General features: G+C 44.8%; 1 protein-coding gene across 2 annotated transcripts in view; it reads right to left on the bottom strand.

Annotated features, from left to right (window-relative positions):
• Nucleotides 1-216: 216 nt before the first annotated feature.
• Nucleotides 217-26030, bottom strand: part of prrg3 (proline rich and Gla domain 3) — a 51969-nt gene continuing 26155 nt past the window's right edge. For both annotated transcript variants that reach the window (XM_085996273.1, XM_085996278.1), the window contains exons 2-4: nucleotides 19922-19967; nucleotides 14090-14250; nucleotides 217-3604 (exon numbers count right to left, since the gene is read on the bottom strand). In XM_085996273.1, coding sequence (XP_085852399.1) covers nucleotides 3050-3604; nucleotides 14090-14250; nucleotides 19922-19967 — 762 coding nt within the window. In that variant the 3' untranslated portion in view covers nucleotides 217-3049. The remainder of the gene's footprint in view (nucleotides 3605-14089; nucleotides 14251-19921; nucleotides 19968-26030) is intronic.

The raw sequence follows: 26030 nt of genomic DNA, 5'->3' as shown, positions 1-26030 counted from the left end.
AAAATATTCCTTTTTAGCTGTTCAAGGCATAACAGATGAGTGTATTTACAAAGCTGCAAAGGAACGCCAAAGATCAAGTACAAGAGATTGCACCTTGTAACCAGGTGTTGCTGCAATTCCAAACTGTAAAGTTATAGCATCTGTGATGCCATAATTAGATTTTATTAGCATTCAGTGGAATTTTGCGCAGTATTGCTGACTCTCAAATGTGAACTATTTGTTAAAAAAATCACAACTTTATTGATCTGCACAATACAATTCTAGAAAGGAATTGCCTCAGGTGCCACGTCCATTAAACATCCACTGGATAGTTAGTGTTAGAAGCAGGACACACATCACTCATTTTACAATGCACAAAGCAATAGGAAATTAGTTTTGAAAATAAATTAAAATTTATATTGTTAGTTTAAAAAATGTATTTTTTATGAATGCAATGGGAAAGGAAGGTAGCCCAGCCACCATCCAATCCAACAGCATTTGAATTCGTTGCTGGAGGGAATAAAAAAGTTCAGTTATATTATGTAAAGTTTACATTTTTATATGTATGAGTATGGTTATTAATTTTCCACAGTTATTAAATCATTCCCCCCCCCCCCCCCCAAAAGGGTAATGCAAGCTGTAGCATAGGCCAGTCAACCAGGCAGGGCGAGCGGGGGAAAATCATTCCAGAAGTGAATTAAGATAAAAAAACATCAAACTAAACTCGTAAGGAACTACACCATATAATGAACCCTCAATAATACAACAAGTTGCATTTATCTAGCACCTTTTAATGTAGGACAACAAAACAAGGTGCTTCACAGAGGTGTAATCAGACAAAAAATTAAACGCCAAGCCAAAGTAGGTGATATTAGGAGGGGTAACCAAAAACTTGGTCGAAGAGGTGGTTTTTAAGGAGGGTCTTAAAGTAGAAGAGGGAGGTTGAGAGGTGGAGAGGTTTAGGCAGGGACTTCCAAAGCATGGGGCCTAGATGACTAAAGGTGCATTGCAAAGGGAGGGGAGGATGCATAAAGGTAAGAACGGTAGCGAGGGACAGGGGATTGTAGGGCTGGAGAAGGTTTCCGAGATAGGGAGTGGTTAGGCCATGAAGGGATTTAAACATGAGGATAAGAATTTTAATGAGAAATTCAAATTACAACTTCAGTGTTTTGTTGTTTGTTATTGACCCTAGACTTTCAATTTAAATATAATATATTCCTCAAATCCGTCAGGTCTCATTAAAAAGGACACTGAAAATATGAGCTGAGACCCCCAGCTCCTGAATAACTTCAAGGGTGGTAAATGGACTATGAAAAAACCCATTATAATGTGAAGCTTGGGTGGCAAGAACCATTTCAGCTGCTCCAATGGAATCCTTCTGAATGGGAGGAGGCTATCTGTATTAAATAGTAACTATAATTCAAAGTCTGGATTTTTCTACTTATTCTGAAGCTATATTTTACATGAAATAACAACAGAAAATGCTGGAAAAACTCAGCAGGCCAGGCAACATCCGTGGAGAGAAATTAGAGTCGACGTTTCGGGTCTAACCCTTTTTCAAAACCCTTTTCCAGCATCTGCAGTATTTTGCTATCGTACTATATTTTACATGGCTGTATATCACTGGTTGAAGGATTTTTCTGACCTTCATACAAATTGTCCATCTGAACACTCTATCTGATTATGTAACCAAAAGTAACCTTACGGCAAAATCTTCATCCAATCGCCAAAGTAGACTGTAGTGCATCAGTAAAAAAACAGTGCACAACCCTTCAGTAAACATAATCTATTGGCCCAAAATGATAAATATTGTTGTCCCAAACCATGGGAGTTTTCAACCCCCAAAAGAGTTTAGAGGATCCATTAAGTTTCCAGGATAAGTAATGGAAAACTCATGCATCATCCCAATAAGTGAAGATGGTTAGGGCTATTTGCTTACACTCTTCAGTAACAAGTGATTGTATAGAACTTCAATATCACCTCTTTGAAACATGCAATCATCCATTCCAACTACTTCAATGCTTAATAAGCAGAAATTTATATTGTCCTATTTTTTGGAAATTTGAAAAAAATCCAGCACAACAAAATTCTTTCCCCTTTTGATAAAGAAATTATTAATATATTTCTTTTAGGCATCTAATCCACTAACAATTTATTTTCCAAACAACACATCAATTATCCCAGCAAGCACTTATACCTGCCAAACTGGTAAATCTCCAGTCACACCCAGCAAATTAAGCTGTGAGCTTTCAATCCATCCCCATGTTTTTCTAACTATTCTGAACTTCAAAACACAGCTGATCAGAGCAGAGAACAGGCAGGTGGGACAAAATTCCCCAGGCCTGGAATTGGGGGTTCTGGCACCTTGCAATCTGGTGGCAGTGGCAAGTTTTAGAAATGCAGATTTCTTGACCGATCACATGAGAGCTTTGTCCTGTTCCCTGAAGTTTATTTCAAGTATAAACTGAGGAAGCAGAAGTCTGCTCATAAGGCATACCTTCTCTTCTGTGCTTAAATTAAATACATTGCAGATCCCAAACAAACGACTGATCAAGGCCACTGCATTTTCTTAAGACTCTTACAGCATTTACTCTCCAAGGTTCGTGAGTAATGTGAACATATAAACACAAATGGCAGTGGTGCTGTATTAACAAAGAAATAAAATCACATATTGCAAATATCAATCTGTTGTTTGCTATCAATGAGTCACACTGCTGATTCTGACTACTTTTCAATTTAGTTTGGCTACAGTTGGGGTATTTTTCATGTACTTAAGGGGGGTAAGCACCTCCTTTACCCTGCATAATAAATTGGAATAGTCTCTGCAAGGCATTCATCCAGAATGACACAGCACAACCCAATTTTGTTTTAAAAAGTCACTGATTTCCACCGACCTCCTCAGCATACTAAACTTCTGGTTTACTTGAATTCTATGGGCCACCTGGACACTTCTGGAAGTAAATTTTACCCAAGCAGCCACAGGTAGACACAGTTGTCTCAAAGCAAGAGGTCTCTTACATCGACATGCTATCATCATTGAATCAGTAAGTTCTCTCAAATCCCCAGCCAGTTACTTGTTGGTGGTGTTCTGGCGTGATACAGCAGGATGTACTCTAACAATCTCTTCGTATTTTGGTGGTGGGTCACTGTATGGTGTGGTTGTCTCCTCCCCGCTGCTTTCCACATGTCCAGTAACCTCTTCATATGAAGGTGGGGGGGTGGCATTGGACAGTCTAGAAGAGACCGACACAGATTGTTCCTGCACATATAGAGTTCTGTTTGATGGCTGGCCACTGGGCTCACTGCGGTCTAAAGTAGATCTGGTACCCTGCTCATGATGAGATGGGTCTGTCTGAGCATGTGATGTCTCCCGATGCACAAGGACCCGAGGCAGGCTCCGTGTTGTGCGGCTAGTCAGGTACCTGCTCTGAGAGTACGTTGGCCGGCGTCGAGTCGCCTTTTGCAGCTGACACCTCCAGATCACAAAGAGTGCAATAACAATTAAGAGTGCTACACCCAGGAGAGGGATGACAACATAGATTGCATCAGTGCGCTCCACACGCAGACCAGAGTTGTTGTTGGGGGTTGTGTCCAATTTGTTGTTATATCGTTTCCAGAACTCCATCTTTTTAAAGAAAAAAAAGAAAAAAAGATTGCAGCTTTGAAACCAGTCCACAGTTTTATCAAGTTCACATGTTACAATTATTACATATTACATTTTATTGCAGACCAGAAAAGATCTCTCAGCTAACATGCCAAGTGTTAATTAAACTTCTTGTCTGCATCAGTGAACTTACATTCATGTGAGTTTCTGATCTGAGGTGTTAACACTGCAGGAAGGCACGAAGCAGAGGCTAGACATTTCCCCCACAGGTGAGCAAGGAAAAATAGTCAGTCACCCCACCAGAGGCAGCTCTAAAGGTGTTTTTATATTATAGGAATAGTCGACAGGAGATGCTTGGGTCTTTCTCTATTGGCTGCGTCCCATAGTGTAAATGCCCCCACGCTTGCATATATGGATCTACAAAGAAAGAAAAATGTGCTCTGCCACTAGCTCAGAAAGTTAATCCAGTGAGTAGTTGAGCAACATGGATCAGCAAGATCTCAAGTTTGATCTCCCAGTCTGTACGGATTGGCTGCTCTCAGCTAGTGTGGCAGGTGGAACATTATAATTAGCTTCAGCACTTCTGGATTCGGGGGCAAAAATCAGCCAGGCTTCCTGCTCTTGATCACTATTCAGTGATCCCTGTTGATAGTGTTTGTGTTTAGACACCGACTGAGAACAAGATCAGACTTGGCTGTGATGCCCCCAGCAGCTAATATTCTAACTTCAGGCTTACACACAAAGATTCTCCACATGGGTGAGATGCTGCAGGGAGTGACAAGGACTGAGTACCTTCAAGAGGAGGAAAGGAAGTGAGGGCTGGGAGGTGGGGGCGGGGGGGGGGGAAAGAAAGAGATTTGACTTGACCACAATTTAAACTTCCAGTACTCTGGGGAAGCCCATAGTTTTCCTGGTCACTTTCTCCAAACTGCCCAGCTGAGACTGAGAACTCAGTGTTTGGCGAATTGCAGGGGAGAATTTGTCACCCTCCCCTCCATAACACAGCACTTTGACATAAAAGCAACCACAAATTCAGTGTATTCTTTTGTGAATTATAATGTGCTCAAAGTGAGGATCTCAGCACCAAAGAACAGAATACTTTTGCACTTTGTCATCCAATTTCATCATTTAATCCATACTACCTGACTCAGGAATGTTTAATGCAAAGTAAAGTTCCCTCAACAAGCATTCCCAGATCAAGTACGGCACTGGTTAAGTGCGGCATAAAGCTCCTTATACTCTGCCCATTAAGTAATCCTAGGTCAACTATTGCACAGATTAGGTGTAAGGAAAGGCTTTTTTATTGGGAAGAGCAAGATGTCCTGAGTGCATTCAAGCTCATTTTCTGGAGCAATATGTTCTAGAATCAAAAAGAGGGCCACATTAGATTTTAGTAATAAGAAATGAGCCAAACTTTGACCCCAAGATGAGCTTCCGACCACATATCTGCTCCATCACCAAGACCGCATACTTCCACCTCCGTGACATCGCCTGGCTCCGCCCTGCCTCAGCTCATCTGCTGCTGAAACCCTCATCTAAGACTTTGTTACCTCTAGACTTGACTATTTCAACGCTCCCTTCCTCTCTCCATAAACTAGAGCTCATCCAAAACTCTGCTGCCCGTATCCTAACTTGCACCAAGTCCCGTTCACCTACATTGTCTCCCGGTCTGGCAACGGCTCAATTTTAAAATTCTCATCCTTGTTTTCAAATCCCTCCATAGCCTTTCTCCACCCTATCTCTGTAATCACCTCCAGCCTTACAACCCTCCGAAATCTCTGCGCTTCTCCAATTCTGGCCTCTTGCGCATCCCCGATTTTAATTGCTCCACCATTGGCGGCTGTGCCTTCAGCTGCCTCGGCCCTAAGCTCTAGAATTCCCTCCTTAAACCCCTGTGACTCTCTCTCTCCTCCTATAAGACACTCCTTAAAACCTATCGCTTCTGTCCTAATATCTCATGTGGCTCGGTGTCAAATTTTGTTTGATAAAGCTCCTGTGAAGCGCCTTGGGACGTTTTACTATGTTAAAGGCTCTATATATAAATGCAAGTTGTTACCAAATAAAATAGCCATGGTCGACATAAGAGGTGAGAGATAACATAAAACTAAAGGAAAGAGCATATAAAATTGCAAAGTTTACTCTAAATCCAGGGGACTGAGATATATAAAGAACAGCAAAGGAAGACAAAAAAAAGATAGTAAGAGCTGCAAAAAGGGAATACGAAAAGAAACTTGCGAGGGATATCAAGATTAACACAAAGTTTTTACAATTATATTAGAAGAAAAAGGGTAGTCAAGGGTAATGTGGGCTCTTTAAAAACAGATGGGGGTAATATTGCTAAGGAAATGGCAGACTTGTTGAATAATTGCTTTGTGTCAGTCTTCACAGTAGAGGAAGAGGATAATATACTTGATATTCCAGGGAAATTAATAATGAATCACAGACTAGAACTCACTAAAGTTAAAGCAAGCAAGAAAACAGTATTAGAAAAAATAATGGCACCAAAGACTGACAAATCCTCAGGACCTGATGGTTTCCATCCCAGGGTGTTAAAGGAAGTAGATGAGGAAATTGCAGATCCTTTAGCCATAATCTTCCAAAGCTCTCTCGATTCAGGAATTGTCCCTTTATATTGGAAAATTGCAAATGTAACTCCATTATTTAAGAATGGTGAGAGAGAGAAACCAGGAAATTATAGACCTGTTAGTCTAACATCTGTTGTGGGGCAGCTTTTGGAATCTATAATTAAGGAAAGAGTGACTGAGCACTTGGAGAAATTTGAGCTGATTAGAGAGAGCCAACATGGATTTGTAAAGGGTAGTTCATGTCTAACGAATCTAATTTAATTTTTTGAGGAAGTAACTGAAGTAGTAGACAGGGGAATGTCTATGGATGTAGTTTACATGCACTTCCAGAAGGCGCTCGATAGGGCTCCACATAAGAGCACTGTTAACTAAAATTATAGCACATGGAATTGAAGACGAATTATTGACCTTGTTAGGAGATTTGTTAGGCAGTAGAAGTCAGAGAGTAGGGATAATGGGTATGTACTCAAATTGGAAGGAAGTGACTAGTGGTGCCCACAAAGATCTGTGCTGGGGCCTCAACTATTCACTATATTTATTAATGACCTAGATAACACAATATATCCATATATCCAAGCTTGCCATGACACAAAGATTGGTGGCATATTAAGTAGTGTGGACATGAGCATAAAATTACAAAAAGACATTGATAGATTAAGTGAGTGGGCGAAACTGCGGCAGATGGATTTCAACGCCGTTAAGTGTGAAGTCATCCATTATTTAAATGGTGAAAAGCTAGGAACAGTAGAGATCCAAAGCGATTTAGGGGTCCATGTACACAGATCACTAAAATGTAGTAGTTGTAGTGTATGTACCTTTAAGAGGAACTATGTTTTTGAAGCCCCTGTATACTGTAGTACCAGTAGTGACCACTCGGGTATATAAGCCTGTGTAGCGTCTTGTGTTGTTAGTTCACCTCCAGACTTTGTTCAGTAAACACTTGTTAAATCAACTCATGCATTCCGTGTCTCCATTAACACACGGATCTAACAGTGGCGACGAGTTAGAAACGAACTTACCTGCAATTCGGCAGCACCTCAATGGGATCGATTCCTCAGACGAAGGTCGAAGCCAGAAGCAAGAAAAAATAAATAAAATAACTCAAAAAAACTCGAAAACGAGGGCCAGGCTTGGTCTCCAGTCTGTGGTTTCCCCAGCTAAACGAGCTGGTGGCAGGTAGTGCACTGATCCTTCCTGGGCTGCGGCGGGCTACAGCTCGATCGGGTGGCTCTGCAACGGGGCCGGGCAGCGAGTCGGGAAGTAGAAGCAAAGAGAGAGAGAGGGTGGAGCACTCAGGGCGCGGCCGGCGTTCGGACTGAGCAGAGGGAGGGGAAAGTCCCAGAGGGTCCGCTCCACGACGGGAACGGTTCTTCAATTACGGAGAGAATATTGAAGTGATATATAAAAAAAAAAATAGAAATACCGCGAAAAGCTGCAGGTCGCAACGGGAACCGCGGAGAACAGCATTGGCAGCAGCGGCAGCGGCGAGAAAGCGCGGGAGGCGCCATCTTAACTTGGCGGGGAAGAAAGAAAAGCGCGGAAGCGCCATTTTAGATTTTCAAGATGCCGAAGACTGGCAATATTACTGCTTTCGATAGTGATATAGAAGATTGGACCACATATGTGGAAAGAGTGGAGGTATATTGCAAGGCGAATGAGGTAGCGGATGATAAAAAGGCATCGGTACTTCTAAATCTGATGGGCGCAAGGACATACGGGCTGTTACGAAACTTGATCACTCCAGCCAAACCGATGGACAAGAATTTTAATGAGATTGTTGATACCTTACAGGAGCACTTAAACCCAACACCGCTGCTGATAGCGGAACGATTCAAATTCTTCAGGAGGAATCAGCACAAGAATGAAAGTAACGCTGATTACCTCACCGAATTACGAAAGCTGTCAAAGCACTGCCAATTCGGGGCAGGACTGGCAGATTCTCTACGAGACAAATTCGTCTGCGGTCTCCTAAGCGAAGAAACACAGAAAAGACTACTTTCTGAGAAAGATTTGACACTGGACAAGGCTTTCAGTGTGGCTGTATCATACGAAGCAGCAGCAAGAGGAGCTGCAGAGATACAGCAAAAGCCACAGGACTTTGGCACCCATGAAATGACACAGGATTGAGAGAGATGTTATCGCTGCGGCAGACCCACCCATGACCAGAAGGACTGCTGGTTCAAGGACAAAGCATGCAGGCAATGCGGAAAGATGGGACACATTGCACGTGTATGCAGATCTGGAAAGAAATCCGCTGACAGTAAAAAGGTCAATAAGGAAAAGTACAGAAAGGTACAAATGATGACGGACAGTAGCTCCGAAGACCAGAAGAGCGATAGCGACTCCGGAAACAAGAGACTAAGCTGTCTCAAATTACATAATGTAATTGCCAAAGAAGATTACCAGACCATTTGGGTTACCCTCACGATAGCGGGGTCCCCAGTCAAAATGGAGCTAGATACAGGATCAGCTCTGACCGTCATGAGACGACGGGATTATGAGTGGCTATTTCCGCATATACCTTTGAAAGACACATCCATTGTCTTGAAGACATATACGGGGCAGAAAGTATACACCAGAGGGAAAATAAGGGTGCCTGTTGTATACAACGGCAAGGAAATACAGAAGTTGTATTTATACGTTCTGCAAGATGGTGGTCCACTGTTGTTGGGACGTGAATGGATCAGAAAGATAAGTTTAGACTGGCACTCCATTCAGGCACTGACGGTGACCAGTAAGAAAAAAAACGATGATGACGTCATACCTGGACGATTAAAAGAAATCTTGGCTAACGCCAAAGAAGTGTTTCAACAGGAACTAGGAACCCAGAAAGGCGCCACCGCCTCAATAAAAGTGGAAGATGCGGCAATTCCCAAGTTTTTTAAGGCAAGGCCGGTGCCATACGCAATTCGTCCAGCCGTCGAGGCAGAGCTGGAGAATTTGGAAAAAGCAGGCGTGTTATCCAAGGTAGATTGGAGCGAGTGGGCAACACCCATCGTCCCGGTCATGAAGAAAACGTTGAATAATGATAAATATGAAGAACAGAGAAAAGTTCGCATCTGTGGGGACTTCAAGGTGACTGTAAACCCGGTTCTTCACACGGTACAGAAGATATTTTTGCCTCACTATCCGGAGGGAAACGTTTCACCAAAATTGACTTTGCACAGGCATATCTACAGATGGAGGTTGAGGAGGCCTCTAAAAAGTATCTCACGATAAACACACACAAAGGCCTGTACCAGTACAATCGACTGGTTTTCGGAGTGGCATCAGCTCTGGCTATCTGGCAAAGAGCTATGGAGCAAGTCCTGCAAGGGATTCTGGGGACTCAATGCTACCTAGACGACATCCTTGTAACAGGAGAAAACGACAACGAGCACCTTGCCAACTTGGAGCAGGTGCTCACGAGGCTGAGAGAACGGGGCCTACGAGCAAATCGCCCCAAGTGTGAATTTTTCCAGAAACAAATATCATATTGTGGCCATGTCATTAACGAAGAAGGGTTGCATAAGTCACCTGAAAAAATTGAAGCAGTCATAAAGGCCCCAGCGCCTGAAAATGTCTCACAATTAAGGTCGTTCCTGGGATTAGTAAATTACTATCATAAATTTTTACCAAACTTGTCGACGGTTCTGCACCCGCTTAACGCACTGGTACAAACGGGAGTAGTTTGGAAATGGAGCGAAGACTGTAAACGTGCCTTCCATAAATGCAAAGGCTTGATCACGTCCAGGGAAGTGTTGGCTCATTACAACCCATCACTGCCAATCAGACTGGCGTGTGATGCATCCCCTTACGGCGTGGGAGCAGTATTATTGCATAGATTCTCTGATGGCTCGGAGTGGCCGATAGCTTTTGCGTCACGCACATTAAACTCAGCTGAGCGTAACTATGCCCAGATCGACAGGGAGGCACTCAGCCTGGTGTGGGGGGTGAAGAAATTCAACCATTACCTACACGGACAAAAATTTGCCTTGTTGACTGACCATCAACCCCTCGTCTCCATATTCAACCCTAAAAAGGGCGTTCCCATTATGACAGCGCAAAGGCTACAGAGGTGGTCCCTTTTCCTAGGAGCACACCAATATAACATAGAGTACAAAGGAACAAAACAGCATGGGAATGCTGACGGGTTATCGCGCCTACCGTTACCAACGGTGGAAGAGGCGCCTACAGTGGACCCAGTGGAGATATTCCACTCGACCATAGTGGAATGTCTACTGGTGACAAATTCTACCATTGAAAAGGAAACGCGAAATGGCCTGACTCTCTCACGAGTCTACGATTTAACAGTGAAGGGATGGCCATCACATGGCGAACCACTGTTGCCAGCATTCTCGCAAAGAAGAGAACAGCTGTCAGTGTGCCGAGGAACCTTGATGTGTGGATCCAGAGTGGTGATTCCACCCAAACTCCAGGATAAAGTGCTAAAGGAGCTTCACGAGGGGCATCTGGGTGGAGTGAAAATGAAGAACTTAGCCAGAGCGTTTGTGTGGTGGCCAGGTATCGATGGAGACATCGAAGAAATGACCAAGAGCTGTCTAGGATGCCAGAAGGTCCAAAACGCCCCACCACAAGCCCCTCTACATCCATGGGAGTGGCCCTCATCTCCATGGCAAAGGGTACATATCGACTTTGCTGGTCCATTTATGGACTCAATGTTCTTAATCGCGGTGGATGCACACTCCAAGTGGCCGGAGGTAATAAAGATGTCCTCCACCACCACGGAAAAAACCATCACAGTATTAAGGACCATATTCGCCAGGAGTGGGCTGCCTGAACAGATCTGTTCTGATAATGGACCGCAATTTGTATCCGAAGAATTCAGGAAGTTCTTAAAAAACAATGGGGTTAAGCACTACACGTCCGCCCCATACCATCCCGCCACCAATGGATTGGCTGAAAGGTTTGTCCAGACCTTCAAGAAGGCCATAAAGGCCATGGGTAATGAAGACATAAATCTACAACATAAGGTGGATAACTTCTTGTTTGCGTACAGGAATGCAACACATGTGGTTACAAACCAAACCCCCGCCATGATGTTTTTCAATAGAAGACTAAGATGCCGGCTGGATTTGGTCAAGCCAAATGTCAGAAGGGACGTAGAGAACCGGCAATTTCAAAGCATGAATGAAAGGCCAACTAGAACCTTCCAGATAGTCCCGGGCCAAAACTGGTTGACCTACCGTTCTGAGAAATGGCAGCCTGGAACTATTTGCACACGACTAGGACCGCTGATGTATACCGTGGACATTGGAGAAAGCATAATAAGGCGCCATGCTGACCAGATCATAGAGTCATCCGAAAAAGGACAACCTACACCACAACTCTATACGCCTAGTGATGAAGCAGAGATACCCATAGTATCTACCTCCGATCCGGTGATACTGGAACCAGATGAACCCGACACTGGCCTTGAAGCCGAATCGACCTTGCCAAAAGAACCTACTACACCACCGAGGCGTTATCCGGACCGAGTCAGGAAGCCTCCAGAGAGACTGAATTTGTAATTGATTAACTTCAGCAAATGTGTATATTATTGTTCTTGTAAAAATGTTATGTACTATTTATCTAAAAGGGGAGGAATTGTAGTGTATGTACCTTTAAGAGGAACTATGTTTTTGAAGCCCCTGTATACTGTAGTACCAGTAGTGACCACTCGGGTATATAAGCCTGTGTAGCGTCTTGTGTTGTTAGTTCACCTCCAGACTTTGTTCAGTAAACACTTGTTAAATCAACTCATGCATTCCGTGTCTCCATTAACACACGGATCTAACAGTAGTCAGGTACAAAAATTAGTCAAATAGGCTAATAGAATGTTAGCCTGTAAAACTAGAGGGCTGGAATATAAAGGGGAGAAAGTTTTGCCACAGCTATACAAAGCCCTGGTTAGACCACATCTGGAATAGTGTGTACAGTTCTGGCACCTCACCTTAGAAAAGATATATTGACCTTGGAAGGAGTGCAGCGCAGATTCACCAGAATGTTACCAGGGTTCCAAGTGTTAAATTCTGAGGAGAGATTGCATAAACTAGGCTTTTATTCCCTGGCATATAGAAGGTTAAGGGGGGTTTGATAGAGGCTTTTAGGATTTTGAAATAAATTGATAGGGTCGAGAGAGAGAAACTTTTTCCACTGGTGTGGGAGTCTAGACAAGGGAACATCACCCTAAAATCAGAGTCAGGCCATTCAGCAGAGATGTTAGGAACACTTTTTCACGCAAAGGGTGGTGGAAGTGTGGAACTGTCCCCCACAAAAAGCAATAGATGCTAGTTCAATTAATATTTTTAAATCAGAGATTGATAGATTTTTGCTAGTCAAGGGCATAAAAGAATATGGAACCAAGGCAGATGGAGTTGAGATACAGATTAGCCATGATCTCACAGAATGGCAGAACAGGCTTGAGGGGCTGAATGACCTACTCCTGTTCCTATGTTTATGTTTTCCCATCAAGTATTCCCAGGTCATGTATAGCACAGGTTAGGTACTGAATGAAGCTCCTTCAACTTTGCCCCCACAATATGTCTTAGTACAAACTCTGAAAATTTTCCTTGTCCCTCAATGTATCGGAGTGGCATTTTCATTTTCCATGCAAGTTTCTCCGAGTAAGACTGCAGTTTGTGCCAAATTATGGATTGTAGCCTCATGTTCATTAGTAACTAATTTCCTATAGGACTTTTACAACAAACTTTTGGAAAACAACTTTTATTTCAGCAGTCTGTGCCAGATTCAAACAGAATTCCAAGGGATGCAAAGACAGTGTGCAAACCCATCATGCAGTATGCAAAGTGGCAATATGTTCAACCCCAAAACAGCTTTTGAAATCTTGTTCACACTGGATATTTTATGCCAGAGAGTCACAACGCAGCCAAACAGCTTTTACTGTAGCAAATGCCAGCACCTCAAACCTTAGCTCACACAGGCCAATTGATCCTATTAGAGACAAGGAAAAGGGCATTATGTAATGTAACAAATTTTTCATGCACAGTGACATTTTGCAAAGTGGTAATGTCATTGCATTCATGTTAAGAAACCTCATTGGGAAATTATCCTAATGACTTTCCAATAACAACAGTGCCCCATAAAAAGTAGAACTACTAAAAGCTGCTTCTAAAGCATAAAGCTGAAACAGCAAAAAATTAATTTGTTTTTTTACTAAAATCAAATTCCTTTGAGAGTTACTTCAAATAATGCTCGAGAATATATGGAACAACATATTACTTTAGATTAAAGATATCTGAAAATAGAAGCAGGTACAGGTGTCGGTATAAACCAGGCTACAAATGCTGGTCTCAAATTTCTATTTGTTTTTTCAGTTTTCTTCTTTCCGCTCCTAAAAGTACCAACTCATGCTGGGGTATGCCGGCAATGGTGTCAGCAGCCCTATGGTACCTCATTCAAGTAGCCATTTTTCATATGTAAACCTTGACAATCAGCAGCAGCAAGCTATTGAACCATGGAGAGCATCAGAGACAATTCCAACCCTTTCTTCAATTGAAATTCACACATAAGAATTTTCCAGCTGGCATAACTTTACAGTAATTGGTAGCATGAACCCTGACTGATTTTTCCTATCCCTAATCAAAGGGCTCTGGGGCGAATTGTAGTGGCCTGATCACTACCTACCTGGATTAGTTCAGCTTACTCAGCAAAAACTGGGGATCAAATCTCTGACATTACGGAACTGTATGGTTTAGTACCACTCTAGGTGGCACGTTTCTATCTAAATCAGTGTATCCCACAGCAGCACCAGGAGCAATACCTGGTATCAGTGCGGAATCTGCCTAAAGTTCAGGATTCATATTTAATCATGCAGGAAGAAGCAAGTAACAGTGTGTACACAATAATGATGTGTACATGAAGTACTAATTAGACTTTACTCAAATCAACCAAGGTGGTGAAATCTGAAGAATACACTCACCGTTTTCTCATTGTCCTCAAACACCTCCTTTGCTTCTTCATACACACAGATCTCCTCCATACATTCCCGCTCAATGCTGCCCTGCCAGAACTCGTCTAGAAAACCTTTTGCTCTTGGAAATCGCTTCAGAATGGAGTTGGCATCTTTAGATGTGAGAAACACTACAGGGGCAATGGAAATATTTAAACCTTACTAGTACATTTCTGAATAAGCCTAAGAGAGGTTTTCAATGCCTGCAGAAACCTTACAGGATACCTATATGTGAGATACAACATTTATACAAATGAATGGACTCAAATACCATAACACAACAGTGATACAGTCACAACTGTGTTACATCTGGTTTGAGCTGCTAAAAGATATGTATACCTCATGGAGCTTGCCATTCATGAATAAAGACCGAAGGATACACTACAAAGGTCGAGTCTGCGCTGGCCAGGATTGGAAAACATTGCAAGGGTCTAGTACTGACCAGGGCTGAAGCGCACTGCAGTAATCTGGGGCTGACCAGGGTGTGGGACATTGCAGTGGCCTGATACCAACCACAGATTAGACAATGCCTTGTTACTGGTCAATCATGTTGGCAGATTGAGAGAAAGTGGCTTTTTAAAAGACGCCAATGAGGTCCTTTAACTTGAACAAAGGTAAAAGTTCAATTTCTGAAAGCAAAATCTAGCTAAACACACAAAATAGTGTGAAAGTGAAGAGTAGGTCAACCACTTTCTGAAACAGAAAGACAGGTCAACATTTTGGCCATGAGCCTTCAAGATATTAGCACGACAGTTAAGGGAATAAAAACCAGATCATTAAATACAATACACTTGATACAGTGCTTTTAAATTATAGTAGGCTACAGGTCTAGGAAGACCAACCAAGATGTAGATTCAGAAATCCACTAGTTCTGCACAAATGACCTTTGCCATTTTGATGAATTCACGAACGAATGAGCAAAGTAATGACATCTGAGGAATTCCAACTGCAGCCATGGTTGTGCGTTTACCAGTGGAACTGCAAGCTGATCAGGAGACCACGGAAGAACTGGGTCTCTGTTACTACTGAATTTGTGACAAGTAATAAAGTCATCTTTAGTAATGTATCAATAAAGTAAGACCTGGAGTTGACAGCATTACTGCAATATAAAATTTTATTTACTTGCTTCTGTATATGCATTGAAAATTATCAAGGAGGCATCAAACTATTAAATGGTGCAGCTCAAACCTCTCTCTTTCACTGAGGAGATTCTATATCTGATATTCTGCTGTGACAGGACAGATCATACTTCATTTTAATGTGATGATAGTTACATTGTACTGTCACTTAAAAGAAACAAATAGCACGCTGTGACAACCTTAACCCTGAATAGCATAAGCTTCATTACTGTTCTTGATTTACTGCATTCTCCAATTTGGGACTAAGCACAAATCAGACATTCAGCAATGGAACTTATGATGTAAATGAACTCTTAAAGTCTTAACACTTTATGTTCTGGCCCAAAACTGTGCTCTAAAGTCTCAAATCAAATTCTGTTGTGCATAATCAAATTACATACAGTGTACATACAGTACACATCTTCCTAGCTTGTGATTTTTAAAAATTCATTCATGGGATGAGGGCATCACTGGCAAGGCCAGCATTTATTGCCCATCCCTAATTGCCCTTGCGAAGTTGGTGGTGAGCCGCCATTTCAGAGGGCAGTTAAGAGTCAACTACATTGCTGTGGGTCTGGAGTCACATATAGGCCAGACCGGGTAAGGACAGCAGATTTCCTTCCCTAAAGGACATTAGTGAGCCAGGTGGGTTTTTACAACAATCCGATAGTTTCATGGATTTAAAAAAATAAAAACTGGAGTGTATAAATGTGACACTAAAGGTGCTCCAGCTTGTTCTGGTTACATTTCTTGCCAGAATAAAATACTTTTTTTCCAATAACTGGAAAAGAAGAGCTGATCCCAGTTAGACCAAACAGTAAGAAGTTCCTCCATTCTCTACATCTGTAAAACAAAGAGTCAGGCTCCAAAATATCTTGTATACAGAGCGAAAGTGTTCAGTTCTTAATCCACATAAGCATTTTACAAACCCTCATTGAGTTTCAATACAGAGCCATTCCTCAAAACTTCCAGGATTATGGGAGGTAATATCCTTCCCTACAACCAACATCCTAAACCAATTAACTCCTTTGGAACTGCTTTCAGGGAGTATACTGATGGTGTTTGTACCTTTCTTCAATTCTAATCTAGACTATTCAGAAGAAATTTTAGGGAAAGCATTCTTAGAATAGAATCATAGAATGGTTACAGCATGGAAGGCGGCCATTCGGCCCGTCCCAGCTCTCAGCTAGTCCCACTCCCCCGCCCTTTCCCCGTAGCCCTGCAATTTTTTTTCCTTCAGATACTTATCCAACTCCCTTTTGAAAGATAAGATTGAATCTGCCTCCACCACCCTTTCAGGCAGTGCATTCCAGATCTTAACCACTCGCCGCGTAAAAAAGTTTTTTCTTATGCCACCTTTGGTTCTTTTGCCAATCACCTTAAATCTGTGTCCGCTGGTTCTCGACCCTTCTGCCAATAGGAACAGTTTCTCTCTATCTACTCTGTCCAGACCCCTCATGATTTTGAACACCTCTATCAAATCTCCTCTCAATCTTCTCTGCCCCAAGGAGAACAACCCCAGCTTCTCCAGTCTATCAACACAACTGAAGTCCCTCATTCCTGGAATAATTCTCGTAAATCTTTTCTGCACCTTCTCTAGGGCCTTCACATCCTTCCTAAAATGTGGTGCCCAGAATTGGACACAGTACTCCAGTTGGGGCCGAACCAGTGTTTTATACAGGTTCATCATAATTTCCACACTTTTGTACTCTATACCTCTATTTATGAAGCCCAGGATCCCGTAAGCCTTTTTAACTGCTTTCTCAACCTGCCCTGGCACCTTTAACAATTTGTGCACACATACCCCCAGGTCTCTCTGTTCATGCACCCACTTTAGGATTGTACCATTTAGTTTATATGTCCTCTCCTCATTCTTTCTACCAAAATGTGTCACTTTGCACTTCTCTGCATTGAAAAAATTTCATCTGCCACATGTCCGCCCATTTCACCAGCCTGTCTATGTCTTCCTGAAGTCTATCACTCTCCTCCTCACTGTTCGCTATACTTCCAAGTTTTGTGTCATCTGCAAATTTTGAAATTGTGCCCTGTACACCCATGTCATTAATATATATCAAGAAAAGCAGTGGTTCTAGAACCGATCCCTGGGGAACACCACTGTATACCTTCCTCCAGTCCGAAAAACAACCATTCCCCACTACTCTCTGTTTCCTGTCACTTAGCCAATTTCGTATCCATGCTGCCACTTGGTGGTCATTAGAAGGAAATGCAGGCTCATTCAGTGAAATCAGACAACAAATTGTGACGGGCACATTTTCATTTAAAGGGTATACAAACAGAACACGCATTTGTCTTCAGTTTTCCTGTGTAAATGACCCTGAAGGTGCTGGCACTGTCTTTCTGGCCAGGCTCATGCTCGCATAGCTTGGAATCAACATGGTGACTCAGAGGTTTCAGAAGTGAGAATTCCAAATTCAGTATGTACACACTCTACCAAACATAGTGAGGTGGAGGTGCCAGTGCGGAGGAGGGGTTTCTCCATGGGAAGGAGGAGAAAAAAAAATATCAATTGAATGCACACCTTCTGACAGCTAGTTACACAGTAGTATTGGAAGAGCCTGGGGCAAGAGGGCACACTTCATAATGGAATGGTAATGTCATGGCAAGGATACAAGTTCAGAATGTACTGGATTTTTAATTTCATCTTCCCTCCTAGAAATTAAAAATGAATTCTGATATCAAGTCCATACTGTACTTAGTTTAGACAATCCTAATGTGTTAAACTTGTAAACAGACTGATGATAGTGTGTGCATTGTAGGTTGAAATCTGCAGGAAGGCAACAAAAAGGAAAGCAAGAAAGATGAACAGACAACATATCCCAGCTGTTTCAGATTGAGAGAAATAGTGAAGATAGTTCTGGATGAAGTTATTTGTTTGAGAAAAAAGCTGTAAGCAAAATCAGCACCAGTGACAAGGAGTGACTCAAACAGGCCCATGTCATTTACAAACATACAAAAATCATAGACAGTAAAAGACCAGCTGCTCCACTGAGCTGATCCACAACACCTCACTCCCCCGCCCCACCCACCCACCATCAGCCATGTAATCTCCTGGGAAAGGCAAAAAAAATATTTCTAAACCCAGGGTGAATTTAGGAGGAAAATATCGGGAAAAATTCTGAGCCCTTTAGATGATTAAAACTACTCCAGGAGATCACATTGACCATGATTTATATTATTTAGTATTCCACCTGTCATTCGTATACCCACCATAGGCAGGATCTGGACAAGCTCTGTTTTGGAGGTCTGCAGCGAATCAACATGAGCCGGCAACTTGTTCCGTAGGTATACTATCCTCTGGGAAAAGAAGAACCTCCCGACACCTAACCTAGTTCTGCCCTTGCGTAACTTGTACGCATGACCTCGGTCCTCCCTAACCTATCTAATTGAAATAATCTGTGAATATGAATATAGTCTAGTCCTTTAATTATCTTAAATACCTCTATCAGATTGCCCCGGAGCCTTTCGAGTAAGTAGACCTAGCTTTTTAGGCTTATCTGGGTAGCTAAGGTGTTTTAAGCTGGGTACCATTTTTGTGGTCCTCCTCTGAACCTTTTTCAAGGCATCTATATCACCCACCATGTAAGGGGACCAGAACTGGACATGGTAATCTAAGTGAGGGCTAACCAAAGACTTATTCAAGGATAAAATGGTTGGTTTGTTTTATATTGCCCCAGATTTTATGGGGCCTATGACAGTGTACACACAGCATACGCCGTTGTAAGTGCCCCACAAGTTCCGAGTCTCCACATGCGATGCGCTTGCGCGAAAACCCGGAACTTGCGATCTATCAAGTTTCTCCTTGACAGATCGTACCCATCTGCTACAAATTCACTTTCGCTGGCGCAGCACTGCCCAGCAAATACCCACCAAACCCTTATGACTGGTAAAAGCAGGCATAAGGCTGTCTTTTAACAGCGTATGGCTTAAAATAAATATTAAAATAAAATTTTATTAATAATTTAAACATTCACTTACGTTTAAAATTAGTTCAGGTTATTTTTGTCCTGTTTAAAATTGTTTAAATTTATTGTTCAAAAAATTAAATTTTTATTTTAAATGTTTAATTAAATGGCATTTAAATTAATTTTGAACCTGTGATTATTTATTTTCATTTCAGTGTTGTGAAATTGTATTTATCAGGTGAATCCTATTATGCTTATGGGGACTCTGTATGAAAATTGAATCCCCATAAGCATAAAAGGAATCCCCCTTTGTCATTGTTTGGCCAGGCCCACGTGGTCCCAGGGACACTTGCGAACCGCATGCGCCCTAGGGATGTGTGGGCCTTTACGCAGCTGTACGCCTGCAGGCCCAGGACCGCAAGAGTCGGAAGCTCTGGAGAGACAAGGGAAGTATGGAGTTTTCTTGCGGTTCGGAGGCGAGCGCGGGTTGGCAAGTCTCCAACCGCAATGTTCAGGCCATTGAATTGTCCTGGCAATTTCTAACTTGATAACAGTACAGTCCTACTAACAGAGTTATAAACATTGTATGGTTTTCTAAGTTTACAAAAGACCCCAGATTATCAATCTCACAAAGTAAGGCACTTGGTACCACCCATTTTGGGAATTTTTGAGACAATGCTGTTAATAACTGAAGAAAGGGTTTTTAAATCTTTTAATTTAAGTTCTGAAATAAAATCATTAACAAAAATGATTCTACTCACTTCTTGCTAGCCTGCAGAAGTTCTTCCCTGGGTAGAACACATATACCTGTCAACAAGACAAAAGTTATTATTAGTAACAACAATAACATATATTTATATAACGCCTTTATATCATAATAAAACGTCCCATGGTGTTCAAGTGTTATCAAAAAAACATTTGACAGAGCCATATAATGAGATGTTAGGGCAGACGACCAAAAGCTTGGTTGAAGAGTTAGGTTTTAAGGAGCGTCTTAAAGGAGAAAAGAGAAGTGGAGAGGTGGAGAGATTTAGGGAGGGAACTCCAGAGCTTAGGACCTAAGCAGCTGAAGGCACAACCGCCAATGGTGGAGCATTTAAAATCGGGGATGTTCAAAAGGCCAGAATAGGCGGAGTACAGAGGTCTAGGGGGATTATAGGGCTGGAGGAGATTACAGAGATAAGGAGGGGCGAGGCCATGGAGGGATTTGAAAAACAGAATGAGAATTTTAAAATCAAAGCGTTGCTCAATTGGGAGCCAATATAGGTCAGCAACACTGGCGAGATGGGTGAGTGGAACTTGGTGCGAGTTAGCACACGGGTGGCAGAGTTTTGGATGACCTCAAGTTTATGCAGGATAGAACTAGGGATACCAGCCGGGAGTGCGTTAGAATAGTCAAGTCTAGAAGTGATAAAGGCATGGTTGAGGGTTTCGGCAGCAGAGAAGTTGAAGCAAGGGCAGGACGGGCGATATTACAAAGGTGGAAATGGGCGGTCTTAGTGATAGAACGGATGTGAAGTAGGAAGCTCAATTCGTGATCAAATATGACACCAAGGTTGCGAACAGACATGGTCAGCCTTAGACAGTTGCTGGGGAGAGAGATCGAATCAGTGGAAAGGGAACAGAGTTTGTGGCGTGAACCGAAGACAATGGCTTCAGTCTTCCCGATATTTAATTGGAGGAAATTTCTGCTCATCCAGTGCTGGATGTCTGACAAGCTGTCTGATAGTACAGAGACAGTGGAGGGTTCAAGAGAGGTGGAGGAGAGGTAGAGCTGGGTATCATCAGCGTACATGTGAAAACCCATGTTGTGTTGCCGGATGATGTCACCGAGGGGCGGCATGTAGATGAGAAATAGGAGAGGCCAAGGATAGATCCTTGGGAGGCATCAGAGGTGACAGTACAGGATCGGGAAGAGAAGCCATTGCAGGTGATTCTATGGTTATGGCTGGAAAGATAGGGATGAAACCAGGCGAGTGCAGTCCCATCCAGCTGAATGACGGTGGAGAGGCGTTGGGGCAGTTTTGTGGTCAACCGTGTCAAAGGCTGCAGACAGGTCCAGAAAGACGAGAAGAGATAGATTACCTTTGTCGCAGTCAATTAGGATGTCATTTGTGACCTTGGTAAGAGCAATTTCAATACTGTGGCAGGGGCGGAAGCCTGATTGGAGGGATTCAAACAAGGAGTTTTGGGAAAGATGGGCACATATTTGGGAGGCGACAACACACGTTCAAGAACTTTGGAGAGGAAAGGGAGTTTGGAGATGGGGCGCTAGTTTGCAAGGGCGGAGGGGTCAAGGGTTGGTTTTTTGAAGAGAGGGTGATGACGGCAGATTTGAAGGAAAAGGGGACAATACCTGAGGAGAGAGAACTGTTAACAATATCCATTAACATGGGAGCCAGGAAGGGAAGTTGGGTGGTTAGCAGCAATTTAGTAGGGATAGGGTCGAGCGAGCAGGAGGTCGGTCTCATTGACAAGGTGAGCTTTGAAAGGGCAAGGGGGAGACATTAGAGAAATATGCAAATTTAGGGTTAGGGCAGGGGGAAAAAGGAGAGAAAGTAAGGTCCAGTGGGCTAGGGGGGAGAGAGGGAATTGAAAGTAGAAGCAGTTGAACGGATGTTGTCGATCTTTTTATCAAAGAAGTCCATGAGCTCCTCACATTTATTGTTGGAGGTGAGGGAGGAGGCGGCAGGGGAGGGCGGTCTGAGAAGACGGTTAGTGGTAAAGAGAAGTCTGGTGTTACTCCTGCCGTCCTGGATGATCTTGGAATATTGGGTGGTTTTAGTGATGGAGAGCAGGACCCAGTAGTGCTTTATACGATCTAGCCAAATGAGTAGACCAGTTATCCACCAAAGACATTCAAGTCTGCAACCCTTGGACTAAAGGAGCGAAGATGAGGGGTATACCGGGAGTTCGACTATGGTGAGAGAGTGTAATGATTTTAGTGGGGACAAGGGCATCAATGGTGGTAGAGAGGGTGTGATTTAGTAAGTCGGTAGCTGCAGAAATGTCATGAAGAATTGTAGGCCAAAGGCTAGGTAGTTGGGAATTAGATTTTAGAATATTAAGGGAATCAAGGGATATGGGGATAGTGCAGGAAAGTGGAGATGAGGTAGAAGATCAGCCGTGATCTTACTGAATGGCAGAGCAGGCTCGAAGGGCCAAATGGCCTGCTCCTATTTCTTATGTTCTTAAAAAGTGCAGTGGTAAGGGACTTGAGGAGTTTTTTCCAGGGGCGGATACGAAAAGTGGGTTTAGGAGGGAGAAAGGGAATATGGGTAGAGAGTGATATAAGGAAACAAAGTGATTGTCTGCACCAACATTTTTGTTTCCTACTACGCATGCGTGTGGCCGACCCCACCTCTTTTTGCACATACGCACCCAAACCCCTTCATCGCAGTCACAAGGCCCGTCACTGGAGCCGTGCGAGTCGGGGGGGAGGAGAGGGCGCGCGCACGCGCGGGGGGGGAGAGAGAGACGGAGTGCGCGATGGGGGGAGGGCGGGCGAGTGGAAGGGAATCTGAGGGGGAGGGGGAGAGTGATGGAATCGGAGGGTGAGAGGGAACTGGAGGGAAAATCGAGAGGGGGGGGGAGAGGGATTCTGGAGAGAGAGGGGGGGAGGGAGAGAGGGAATCGGAGAGAGGGAGAGAGGGAATCGGAGAGGGGGAGAGAGAGATTAGGAACTGGGGGGGAGGGTAAAGAATTCGGAGAGCACGGTGGGGATGAAGAACATGATCCAGGTCAAAAGGAGAGGGGGGGCGGAATGAGAGCGAGAACGTGATCGAGATGGTAAGATTGGGGGGGGGAAGAATGTCAGAAACCTAGGGTGGGGGGGAAGTAGGTCAAGAATATGGGTGGGGGAGGAGGTCAGGAACTTGGGCAGTGGGGGTAGGAACTTGTTGCGGGTGGGAGAAGGTCTTAACCCACAAGGATGAGCCCTGTCTGTTCCAAGTGAGATTTGATCTGTCTGGAGTAGGCAGTCAGAATGCCTCGAATTACACTTTGCAAAGTAACTGATTATGCAGGCAGGGAGGATCTAATTACACATTCCAGAGAAACTGCTGGGTGTGTCAAATGCTCCAAGTGGACCAATCAGCAATGTGGACTTGTCATCCAAGGGGACCAATCAGAGCTTCTGGTGTTGTGAATAATCACATCCATAAGGAAATGGTCAGAGATTGCCTAATCGGTGATGGTTACGGATGGGATAGCGAGGCCACGTGAGATGATAAGATTGAGGGGGTGGCTGTGTATAAGGGTGGAGGGAGTTGACTTGAAGGGAGAGATTAAGGGAGGAAAGGAGGGCAGTGAATTCGGGGGAGAGGTAGCAAGAAGAGTTGAGGTGGAGGTTGAAATCACCGAAGATGATAAGTCGCTCGGTGCAGAGGCAGGAAAGCAGAGAAGATAACTCATTGAAAAAATTGATGTGGTATTTGGGTGGGCGGTACAGAATAAGGATTTTAAAAGAGACGCGAGGGGTGGAACAAGGTGAGATGCTCAAAGGAGGAGTAGTTACCGGAGGAGTAGGGTGACAGACCAAGGTGTGATTTAGATATAAGGGCTACACCGTGGTGGTTTGGGCGTGGAATATGGTGGAAAGTATAGCCAGGTAGGGAAGCTTCATTAAGAGGAAAGGTGTCATCACTCCTCAACCAAGTCTCCGTCAATGCCATGATGTCAATTTGATTGTCCACAATAAGGTCATGGATGACAAAGCCCTTACAAGAAAATGTGCATTTTGAAGGGAAAGGGGCGATAATGCCTAATTTACTGGCCGAGTCCAGAGGGGCAGCGCAGGGAGGGACAGGGAGGAGGTTGCCGAGATTCGCTCACAGCAGACGCTTAGGGCGGGGAGAGAGTAAGATAGGGCAATTTGGGTTGCTGCTAGCTAGGTATGATTAAATGATAGATTATAATGCATGATTTGAGTTAGTCTGAAAAAGTTAATAAAGTCAATTTCCTATAGATGTCATAGTAGTAATAGATGCATAGCTAAATCGAACCAGAAAGCTATAAACACGAGGTTTAGAGTTGCTGATCACGGGAACTAATCTAAATAGGTTCATTAATGTCAGCCAATTGTTCGGTCAAGCACAACAGCCACATATTGCACCTTAATTCAGAGACTGACTCTAATCAAATGCTCTTGTTTATGAGCGTCCAATTGGACATCAGATTGTCATTGAAAGCAGTTGTAGAGATTCCAACCCAGAGCAAATTTTTAAAAAGATTACATTAGGAGATTACATCAAAATGCTACCTCAGTTTTTGAAATGTATTTTACATGACTGGGTAAAGGAGAAATACAATACTCAGCAAATGTGGCCTTCACAAAAACATCTTAAACACTGCACATCTATCAGGAGGTTTACACTGCTGCCAGTCAGAAATCAATACTTTCACAATTAACATGCACAAATTAACCTAAATCAACCATGGCAATTTGCAGGTCTACAAATTGCAGTTTTTAATGGTACAACACTGATTTTCTTTAAATATTTCTACTCCTTCCCTTTGTTTCCCTAACCCACTTTCCTGAGCTGAAATGAAAGACTGGAGATATGCTCCAAGACTTATCTATATATATACTAGCTGGAGTGCCCGGCGGTGCCGAGGCTTTTTCGAGGGCACGTTGTTGTTGGAAGAGAGAGAGAGAGCGCGACTGGGGGGGGGGGGGGGGGGGGGAGAGAGAGCGCGACTGGGGGGGGGGGGGGGGGGAAGAGAGAGCGCGACTGGGGGGGGGGGGGGAGAGAGAGCGCGACTGGGGGGGGGGGGGGGAGAGAGAGCGCGACTGCGGGGGGGGGGGGGGAGAGAGAGCGCGACTGGGGGGGGGGAGAGAGAGCGCGACTGGGGGGGTGGGGGGAGAGAGAGCGCGACTGGGGGGGGGGGAGAGAGAGCGCGACTGGGGGGGGGGGGGAGAGAGAGCGCGACTGGGGGGGGGGGAGAGAGAGCGCGACTGGGGGGGGGGGGAGAGAGAGCGCGACTGGGGGGGGGAGAGAGAGCGCGACTGGGGGGGGGGAGAGAGAGCGCGACTGGGGGGGGGGGGAGAGAGAGCGCGACTGGGGGGGGGGGAGAGAGAGCGCGACTGGGGGGGGGGAGAGAGAGCGCGACTGGGGGGGGGGGGGAGAGAGAGCGCGACTGGGGGGGGGGGAGAGAGAGCGCGACTGGGGGGGGGAGAGAGAGCGCGACTGGGGGGGGGGGGAGAGAGAGCGCGACTGGGGGGGGGGGGAGAGAGAGCGCGACTGGGGGGGGGGAGAGAGAGCGCGACTGGGGGGGGGGAGAGAGAGCGCGACGGGGGGGGGGGAAGAGAGAGCGCGACTGGGGGGGGGGAGAAGAGAGAGCGCGACTGGGGGGGGGAAGAGAGAGCGCGACTGGGGGGGGGGGAAAGAGAGAGCGCGACTGGGGGGGGGAAAGAGAGAGCGCGACTGGGGGGGGGAAAGAGAGAGCGCGACTGGGGGGGGGGAAGAGAGAGCGCGACTGGGGGGGGGGAAGAGAGAGCGCGACTGGGGGGGGGGAAGAGAGAGCGCGACTGGGGGGGGAAGGGAGAGCGCGACTGGGGGGGGGGGAAGGGAGAGCGCGACTGGGGGGGGGGAAGGGAGAGCGCGACTGGGGGGGGGAAGGGAGAGCGCGACTGGGGGGGGGGAAGGGAGAGCGCGACTGGGGGGGGGGAAGGGAGAGCGCGACTGGGGGGGGGGAAGGGAGAGCGCCACTGGGGGGGGGGAAGGGAGAGCGCGACTGGGGGGGGGAAGGGAGAGCGCGACTGGGGGGGGAAGGGAGCGCGCGACTGGGGGGAAGGGAGCGCGCGACTGGGGGGAAGGGAGCGCGCGACTGGGGGGGAAGGGAGCGCGCGACTGGGGGGGAAGGGAGCGC

The sequence above is a fragment of the Somniosus microcephalus genome, chromosome 1 (genome assembly GCF_052327205.1).
Source record: "Somniosus microcephalus isolate GS21.2 chromosome 1, FLI_Smic_1.0, whole genome shotgun sequence".
NCBI classification, from domain to species: domain Eukaryota; kingdom Metazoa; phylum Chordata; class Chondrichthyes; order Squaliformes; family Somniosidae; genus Somniosus; species Somniosus microcephalus.
This window is presented reverse-complemented; position numbering and strand designations above follow the sequence as displayed.